Source organism: Manacus vitellinus, unplaced genomic scaffold (genome assembly GCF_001715985.3).
Source record: "Manacus vitellinus isolate BGI_N305 unplaced genomic scaffold, ASM171598v3 scaffold_10_pilon, whole genome shotgun sequence".
NCBI classification, from domain to species: Eukaryota; Metazoa; Chordata; class Aves; order Passeriformes; family Pipridae; genus Manacus; species Manacus vitellinus.
In genome coordinates this window covers 16,278,578-16,288,358 of record NW_021938838.1, presented here as the reverse complement: position 1 = coordinate 16,288,358, position 9,781 = coordinate 16,278,578, and the positions used below count along the sequence as shown (strand labels likewise).

General features: G+C 41.4%; 1 protein-coding gene across 1 annotated transcript; it reads right to left on the bottom strand.

Annotated features, from left to right (window-relative positions):
* Window positions 1-5,865: 5,865 nt before the first annotated feature.
* Window positions 5,866-9,769, bottom strand: RGS9BP (regulator of G protein signaling 9 binding protein). Its single transcript, XM_018086270.3, has one exon. The coding sequence runs from the start codon at window positions 9,764-9,766 to the stop codon at window positions 9,053-9,055; it is 714 nt and encodes a 237-aa protein (XP_017941759.1). The 5' UTR covers window positions 9,767-9,769; the 3' UTR covers window positions 5,866-9,052.
* Window positions 9,770-9,781: the final 12 nt, after the last annotated feature.

The following is a 9,781-nucleotide window of genomic DNA, read 5'->3' as shown; positions in this document are numbered from 1 at the left end:
GGCCGGGATGCCTCAGCCCGCACCAGCCCTAAGCCGGTAAGTAGCGTGTGTCCTCCGAGGGCGAAAGCTTAAGGAAACGCAGGGGGTTTAAGGCAGAACGGCCGAGAGGAACGAGGCGGTATCGATGGCTTTCGGTTCGCTTGGGAAATACGGCTTGGGGTATCTCCCGCTCCCTGAGTGTATTTACAGCGCGACGACGTGTAAATGCTGAGCTTCCTCGGAGCCCAGAGCCTTCCCGAGTACCGCTGGAGGGGCTGTAGTTGCAGCCCCAGGAGTCAGCCCCGGGTCAGAAACCAAGGACTCGGATTTGTAATCGTAATACCGCTGCTGACCCGCCAGCTGGCCTCGCAGAAATCTCCTTATCTCAATTCCATAGCAAGCCATGCTGATAACAAAAGTCATTTTAGGTCTGTAATTAAACGTAGCATGCGCTAAGTTGTTTGAATGTGTTCTAGTAGGCTTCAAGGGGGAGGAGTGTGTAGAATTGTAGTTAATGATTATACAGAGGTCTTCTGTTTTGAGGTTTTTAAGTACCTTGTTACCTGAAAAAAACCACATTTATTCACGCGAGATAGCAAAGTCAGGAAAAAGTCCTTTGAACCTTTAGGAAATATTTTATTTTTGTTAATTTAACATTTTTTCTTAATTTGTAAGGAGTTTAAGCAGAAGAAAGCTGATGACACAGGTTGAGAAATATAAGAATGGTGTTTGCATGTAACATGGAGAATCCTCCTCCTGTCCATAATCCTTCTCTTGCCAGGTTGTGTTTGGCAAATACCCACATACCTGTACATGCTTCTGACAACTTCTCCATTTGATTTTGTATGTGAGCATGTACTTAATGCCTGTGAGATGTGTGTCACTGGAACTGAAAGGATGTTTAGAAGCAACTGAATCAGTGGGATGCTGGAATATGTCAGTTGACAAACCCAGAATTGAACTCGAGGTGTACCCAGACACAGCTGGGCCATAAGTTCACCCTGCTGCCAGTCTGCTGATGTTGCTAAAACATGTGGCCCAACAATATACAAGCCTGCCCTCCCTCTCCTTCCTGTGTTCATCACCGAATATACAGACAAAACCAATGACATCTTGTAACTTGTGTGTCCCTTTTTCATTCTAACTTAATCCTTATTGCTCATCTGTGATTACCGTCTTAGCAATGGAATCACAAGGCCCACTAGTGTGCCTGTTTCCTACTAGAGGGTATTTTGAACCTAAAATCACGATGTTCTCCTTGTATTTGTTTGCCTTTTTCACTCTTAGTGTAGTTAACTATTTTACTGTGTTAAGTATACATCTTGTTAGGGATGTGCTTTGCCTAAAAGCTGCTTTACTAGAGAAATATTAATAAACTACTGAGGGTTTTCAAGATTTAATGTCCAGTGAGCTTGATGGCTGATCAAAAAGATTTAGGGTCCATTAAGTCTGATCATTTCAGCGTAAAGGCATTTTAAGTAGGAAGTAGTCATGTACCAATAATGAACAGTGTCACTTTCAAATCAGCTGTAATACCAGAACATACACAAAACTGTCTTACTATGGCAAAAATGCAATATCCGATAGCCCTGGAATATATCTAGGAAAATCTGGTACTAGAGAATAGCAATGTTAAGTTTCTAAGTGGAATGGGTTTTTTGTGATTTTTTTTTCCTTATCTAGGACAGTCTAAGGTCTCACAAGTTCTAGTACGCAAAGCAGGAATATCCTGGCAAAGAAGTCATAGAATCATAGAATGGTTTGGGTTGGAAGGGACCGTAAAGACCATCTCATTCCACCCCCTTGCCCTGGACAGGGACACCTTCCACTAGCCCAGGTTGCTCCAAGCCCCCTCCAACCTGGCCTTGGACACTTGCAGGGATGGGGCAGCCACAGCTTCTCTGGGCAACCTGTGCCAGGGCCTCCCCACCCTCACAGCTGAGAATTTCTTCCTAATATCCAGTCTAACCTTGCTCTCGGTCCATTTGAAGCCATTCCCTCTTGTCCTTTCACTCCAGGCCTTTGTCAATAGTGTCTCTCCATCTTCCTTGCAGGCTCCCTTCAGGCACTGGAAGGCTGCAATTAGGTCACCCCAAAGCTTCTCTTCTCCAGGCTGAACAATCCCAATTCTCTCAGCCTTTCCTTGTAGGAGAGGTGCTCCATCCTTCTGATGAATGTGGTGGCCCATTCCTCTGGTTTTATTGGTATCCACTGGTATTAAATCTAGCGGGTCTGATTTCATAGGCGTTCGTGCAGGGGAGTGGAAGTGGGATGTGTGGCTGCACGTAGGCTGCTGTTTGCAACCTCAGACACAGAGGGAACACCAGGGCTGTCAGCAGAGCTGCAGTGCTATGCTTACTGCATTGTTCAGGACTGTGCTCAGCATCTGAAGCAGTCCTTTGGGCTCAAAGATAGCCAAGTGCAAGTTAAGGCAGACAGTCTTCCCTACTCCAGTTACTTCTGTACAAATTGTGAATAAATGTCAAATCTAGGAAATGCAGGTTTATGATTATACTACCATTATAAAGACTGACTACAAAGAAAATAAAAAATACAGCTACCTTCATACAAAATTATTTTCCAACAAATAAAGCAGATGAGAAAACTAGGTTACAGATAGTATTAACAACTGGAAATGTTCTATTTGCAACAGACGCACAATGGATTACATGTCTTATGGAAACAGAAATTATGGTTCTAATTCTGCAGCTTTTAATTACACGAATAGTTTTCACACATATAATTTCTCGCCAGACTGAGTAGTGATGCCTTATATGAGGAATGATTTGGAGCACTCCCTCTAGGACCCCGAATTCAAATGTGTATTTATAACTCAAGTTACACCTGCAATTAGCATATTAGATTAAGTTGCTAAGGGAGTATCATGTTTGGTGTCTCTGGTAGTCCTCAGTCACTTTATACAGTATAAATAGTTAAATATTTTCTTTTGTCTTTTCTCATTGCCCCCTTTCTTGTTTTTTCCCCCCAACGTTTATGCTATTTATGTATAGAGTCTTCTGGATCATACAAAGAAATTGCATTTGAATTTTCTTTCCCTAAGACAGTTATAGATGGCTGTAAGATCTGATGTTTACTGTTCTTACAAAAAAAACCCATGATTTTTAAAGCCATGTTTTTGGCTACGTAATTCCTTAGTGCTGTCACACATCAATGGGTTCAACTGTGTATGTTCATTGAACATGTGTGTGAGAGACAGACCTGAGTGAGTGTAGACTCCAATGTTAATTTAAAGCACAGTGGAAAAATTATCAAAATGACAGACCATATTTATACTATGATTGTGACTTCCATTTCTGTGCGGTTGAATTAGAACTAGCTTTGAGAGGATTTGTTTGTTTGTTTGATTTGGTGGAGATGGTTATTATTAAGTACATGATAAACAATGCCAGGCAATACAATGTAAATAAAACATACAACTCAAACAAAGAAAACAAACAAACAAACAAACCCACCTGACCCTGTGGTGGCTCAAAAAGTCAATTTCTGTCACTTTGGGAAAGCCATAGTAGATATTCTGACAAATTGCTGGAAGGAGCAATAAACATAGTTGCATTTGCTAACTGGCCTCTGTGGGTGGCAGAATTTCGGAGGTGCTGTGCTGGAATTTGTGTTTGCCAAGGTGGCTTTCAGTCACATTGCTTCCAGCATGAACCCCTTGTGCTTGGCTGGCTGAGGAGATCCACAGGAGCCCTGACACTGGTTAAATGCCATGTGACTTTTCACCTTTCCACAGGTTCCATCAGTGGTAGCTAATGAAGCTGCATTCCAGCAGAAAGCTGTCAGGATGGATGATGGAATCCAGCCTTGTGGGACTGCCTTTTTCCAGAAAAAAAGTCCCTTGTAGTGTGAAACCGAGAGAGAAAAAAAAAAGGCTTGTCTTTTGTAAAATTGGTATCAATGTGTATCAAATAAAAACAATTTTATTCTTACTCTGTACTGAGTTAATCAAAGAATAGATGGTCAGTTCCACTCAGGGATATTTTATACTCTTTGTCCCACTGGACGTAAGATACTCCCTCTTTTTATAGAGAAGCTGTAGCTTAACGTTGGGGTGCTGTTGGATTTAACAGAGAGCAAACTTCGCTAACATATTTACTACATACATCCATCTCCTTCCTGGTTTTGTCTTTCCATAAACACATGCAGATAATTTTATGTGAAAGACATTCTTTTGTAATCCCACTTTTATTGTACATTTACCATAGTGAATGCTGCTCACGTGTAGACTACTATTTTGTCCAGATCTCTTCCTGCATTAAAAGACTTATATAATCGTATTGAGAGAAAGCACTTAGAGATCTGTAATCCACTGGTCTTACTGGATGACTTTTTACATAATGAAAATCTGTGAAGGGTAAATATGTTGACTAGGAGTTCCATTAGCACTTAAAAAGAAGGTATTTCTGGAAGGTGGACATAAACAATAGAAACCTTCCAAGAGAAGGAAAAGCAAGCCCATAACCGGCCCTCTTGGAGTATAAACAATAAGCACGTGTTTAATTTTTAATCCGAAAGATAATTACATCAGTCATTTAGTCCAGTTTTAAATAATTGCATTACTGTAAAAAATACTGTCATGTTTACGTGAAGAATTGTGAATCTAATTTGATTTTCATAGTGCAGAAGTTTGATGTTACATTGGTTCCCACATAAGGAGAACCACTTTAATTATGGTTCTGTCTTCCTTGGGTTAGTAAACTGAAAAACAATGTAAAGAGTTTTTATGGTGATAGACTGGAAATCTCGGAATGAAATTACAATTTTTTGCATTTAACAGACTCAGTTCTGATAGTGTGACACAACTGTTGATCATTGTTGCTATCAATACCGCAGGACCAAATTTCACGCTCCTTAGGTTGTGTGTATTTTTTGCTAAAGTAAATGCCAGCTTTGCTGGCTGAAAGGGACAATTTGGATCCTAACACCAGGAGAATTTAATCCGTTGTTCTGGTCTAATATGTTCCCTGGTTTTCAGTTGTCCAAGCCAGTGGTTCTGTACTTACCACTGAGCAAGCAGTGCTGAAGGCAGCGTCATCTGTTAGCCTGAATGTTATTGTAGCTGTTTCCTAAGGCAGATATTTCCTGACTTTTCACACTGCTGACTCCCTTGCAGTATAAATCAAGCTACATCACTATATTCAACTTTATGAGCTTGAGAAGGGTGTGTTTAGGGTAAGAAAACTGTTAATGAGAGGGTTTAGTACTGTTTTATTACTGTGGCTGAAATAGGAACTTTAGTTTCTAAGAGCTGTTCTAATATTCCAGGTTTTCATAGAAACACAGAATAGTTTGGGTTGGAAGGGACCTTAAAGATCTCATTCTACCCCCTGCCATGGGCAGGGACACCTTCCACTATCCCAGGTTGCTCCAAGCCATGGTCTAGTAACCACGGTGGTGTTGGATCAAGGGCTGGACGTGATGATCTCGGAGGTCTTTTCCAACCCAGTTGATTCTGTGATTCTAAGCCCTATCCAACCTGGCCTTGGACACTTCCAGGGATGGGGCAGCCACAGCTTCTCTGGGCAACCTGTGCCAGGGCCCCACCACCCTCACAGCTGAGAATTTCTTCCTAATATCCAGTCTAACCTTGCTCTCTGTCAGTTTGAAGCCATTTCCCCTTGTCCTTTCACTCCAGGCCTTTGTCAATAGTGTCTCTCCATCTTCCTTGCAGGCTCCCTTCAGGCACTGAAAAGCCACAATTAGGTCACCCCGGAGCCTTCCCTTTTCCAGGCTGAACAATCCCAATCCTCTCAGCTTTCCTCATAGCAGAGCTGCTCCATTCCTCTGATCTTGGGATCCCTCTGATCCTCTGGACTCAGTCCAACCGGTTTGGTTTGGTTTGAATTACTGCTGCAAGCCAACCAGTAAGTTATAAGGAGGTACTTTATTTTTAAATAAATAGTGACAGTAACAGGTTTGCATTATTCAAAGTGTAGAAAATACCACCCATGCACAGGCAAAACCAGTAGAATTCAAGTCAGGAATAAGATTTCAGTATACAGCAAATTTAATGTGTGTAGATCAACACTGAACTTAAGGACTAACCATCTTCTTTTGTACTACAATTACATTCTCACTGATCAGCATGAGAGTATGTACTTTTTCATCATGCTGTTTAAATATAGAGTATTTTGAAGTATCAATTCCCATTTTTCACTTACAAAATAGCATTTTCAGTCTCCTTTCTGTTGCATTCCGGTAGGAGGAAAAAATTAAGACTGCAAATCTACATCTCTATTTCTTAATTTAAAAGAAGCCTCAGTACTTTTGGGCAATGGTGGTTTCATTTGTTTTGGGTTTGTGCACTGTTGTGCCAGAACTCTGTCACATGGAACGAACATTTGTATCAAGTGTAGGAGATGAGTGGCAGGAACATTATCGATGTCAGCAGTGCCAATTTTCTCTTAGAATTCTATTCAGATAGCCTAAATATGATAGAGATTTTTAGGAACACACTAATGATGAAGAAATCTGCATCTGTGTTTTGTCTTATGATTTGAAAATTCATTTTCCAAGGCCTGTCCTTTAAGTTCTAATTGTGTGCCTATTCATAATAAAGCAAGATATATATTTATAGGCCACTTATATGAATTCGAGTCCTGTAGCAAAAAGTTGAAATTGAAAAAATGCAATGGACTGAAAACTTCCAATTTATCAACTCACTGAGGCTTGCTTTAGAAGATGACATTGCCTATTCTTAAAAATTCTTCTGCACAACTAACCATGGATAAACTGTTTATCTATGGTTAAGTGTGTAGGAGATACCGAGATACAAGATAATGAATGCTGTCAGTGTTACCATTTATTTATCCACCAGAAACCACACTTGCATTACTTAGGCTTTGAAAACATGTGGTTAAACGATCTGATTTCACAAGGTACATGGAATTTTGAAGCAGCACAGAATAGAGTGCAACTGCTTATCCACCTTCCTGTGAACTAAGTAAAAGAGTGAAAATACCCCAGATCCTTAGTGACTAGTGGTGGCAATCCAAATCTGTACATTCTCCTGCAGCTTTTGCTGCATTTTCCTTAAATATGTTTACTCACTGTGATTGTGAAGGAGATCATCTCATTTAAATGAACACACAGGAATTACACCTTGTCTAGGCAGGCTGGAGCTGTAGCACCAATACAGACTTGACTTTGTTAGAAAGCTGTCAGGGATCTCTATGAACATAGATTAACTACATACAAACCATATCCTATGGAATGAGTGAAACACGACAGAAAGGAATGTGGAGTTGTCTTGTAACACTGTGAATTCCCAAGAGAATGGAGTTAGAATGGATAAGTGTGCAGAATTCACATTATCCTTCAACGTAAGGATAGTCTATAGCTTTTAATTCAGGCCTCTGCTTACTATTTTTTTCTCACCTACAAGTGACCAGATTCAAATACACTTTTTTCTCCCAAATCCAGTTCTCCTAAGTTTTAAAGAATAAACTGCTGCAGTTTTTCAAAGTATGTTTCGTTCTTAACTCAGAAATATTAGGTGTTTATGTGAGTGTTGTCAGTTTTATTTAACAAGCATGAAGACTGTTGTCTAGTAACTTCACAAAGCACGTCTGATTATTATTTTGATAATATGTCCATAATAAACAATGAAGAATGACTTATTAAACCCCCAATATTACGGGATCTTTATATTTGGCTGTGGAGTGCCTCATACACCTATGGCACTGTAGTGCACGTACCAAGCATTCCTGAACGGATAGTGTGTGTTCACAGTAATAGAAGATACTTCCATAAGTTACCTAATAAATAACCTTAACACATAGTCCTTCTACAAACCATTATGAAGCTTCTCTACAAAGTTAGTGTCTGTCCCCCCAACTTTACATTTAAACATTTACAATTTTATAGGGAAGTGCTGGGAAGTTTTATGCTGTTGCATTTACTTCCCAAAATTGCAGTGTATCAAATGGATCCTAGAGGCTTCCTGTTTCCCAGATGATTAATCAGACATGAATGAGATATGAAAGTGAGACACATTTTTAGCAAAGAGACACATTCTGCAAAGAATCTGGGAGCTTGCAGAAATGTGACAGTACCCATACAGCATCAGTCCCTGCCTCGCAACAGGAGAGGGGATCCTGTTGGAAAGGTCTGCTTTAACTGAATCTGATTTTTGTTTGCTAAAATCTATTTTTAAATGTTACTGTGTCTGCTGTGGGTACATTCATTTCTCCTGTTTTCATAGCTAATTAATTGTAAAGTGCAAACTGCTGCCACAGAAAGAAAAATTCGAACCAGTGGCAAGAATTGGCCTTTCTGCAGGGAAAGATAAAATTGTGGTAAATGTGAATGAGAACCACAAGGCTTGCTAGTATTTTTCTGAACACGCAGCTCTCCCGTTTTTCTCTCTGGATTTGGAAAGCGATTAGTCATTCACATGGGCTGTGCCAATTCATGCAACTGGGTTCTGTACAATCCAGTCTAAATCAACAAACATTGCTTGTTCTGTTTTCTCCCCTCTCCCCAACCGTTCACTTATCAAGAACAGAGGTTGGTCACATTCTTTTATTGGGGTTTTCATCCTTACCCCTTTTTTCCACTGAAACAATAGTTTGTGTATTTGATGGGGGGAAAAAAAAAGTATTCTATCCACTTGGTCAGACAAAACACCTGTGTTAACCTCCAAGTTTGTGTTACTCTCCAATACTGTAAACAGTGACCAGCAGCAAACACCAGAGCCTAGTGAAACAACAAAAAATACAGGCTTCTGAGAATAGTGATCTATTAATAGCAGACAAATCCCTGTTACAGCCAGTAGTGATAATACCCTGATACTTCAGTTAACTGTTACAAGTCCAGCAAATGAAGATATCCTACTCTGCAGGCTGATTTGCATCCCTTTTCTTCAAAAAGCATGAAGAAGCAAATCGTGCATTTTAGGATACTGAGAGGTGAAAAGTTCTGCCTTGTTCTTTCAAGCGCTCCGTTTAAATTCTCACCTCATCCAAGTGACACATTTTGAAATTAAAAGGTGAGGCATGAAACACTCCAAGCAGACCTGGAGGGGGTCGCTCATGTCAGAGCTCGCACCGCCCTAAGACAGTTTAACCACACACACTGCCAGGACAATGGCGATAATGAGCACAGCAGAGAACACAATCCCAGCTAGAACCTTGCTGATATCGCAGAAGGATTTATTTTCCTCCACAGAGATCATGCCAATAGAAGAAGCGCCCACGCTGATGGTGGATTTTAGTTCAGCCCCCGGGTCTTGCTTAGCCTCCACTGTCCACTGGGGGACATTGACCTTCATTTCCATCTCGTACATCATCTCTCCTACCTGGTTGATTTCGTTCTCGAGGTCTTTCAAATCCATCACGTCTATGTTGCGCTCGGCCTCGTATTTCATGTTCTGGACGCTCATGGCTCTGGCGGCCACTCCAGAGGTTCCCCCGCTCATTCCCGTCTGGATGAGGTGCTTTTTGGGGACGTTTAGCGGGAACTCGTGGCCCAGCTCCAGGGCTCTCCTCATGTCGATCTCCAGGATCTCTAGGCACGTGGAGAAAATCACCCATAGCCTCTCGAACTCGGCTTTATCTTCCTTACTCACGGTTTTGTCCTTCAGGACCGTGGTCAGCTTGTTCCTATTGGCCACCGCCAGCTCCTGGGCTTTCTGCCGGGTTTTCTTGAGCTCCTCCCGCAGGTTCTGGGAGTCCGAGGTGCCGCCGATGGTCAGCACCATGTGCCGGTAGCAGGCGGTCACCTTGTTGAGCGCGTCCAGCAGCGCCTTGCACTCCTCCTTCACCATGGTCGCGGTGCGCCC

Coding starts and splice junctions, on each gene's coding strand:
- RGS9BP (XM_018086270.3), bottom strand. CDS start 9,766: ATGGTGAAGGAGGAGTGCAAGGCGCTGCTGGACGCGCTCAACAAGGTG.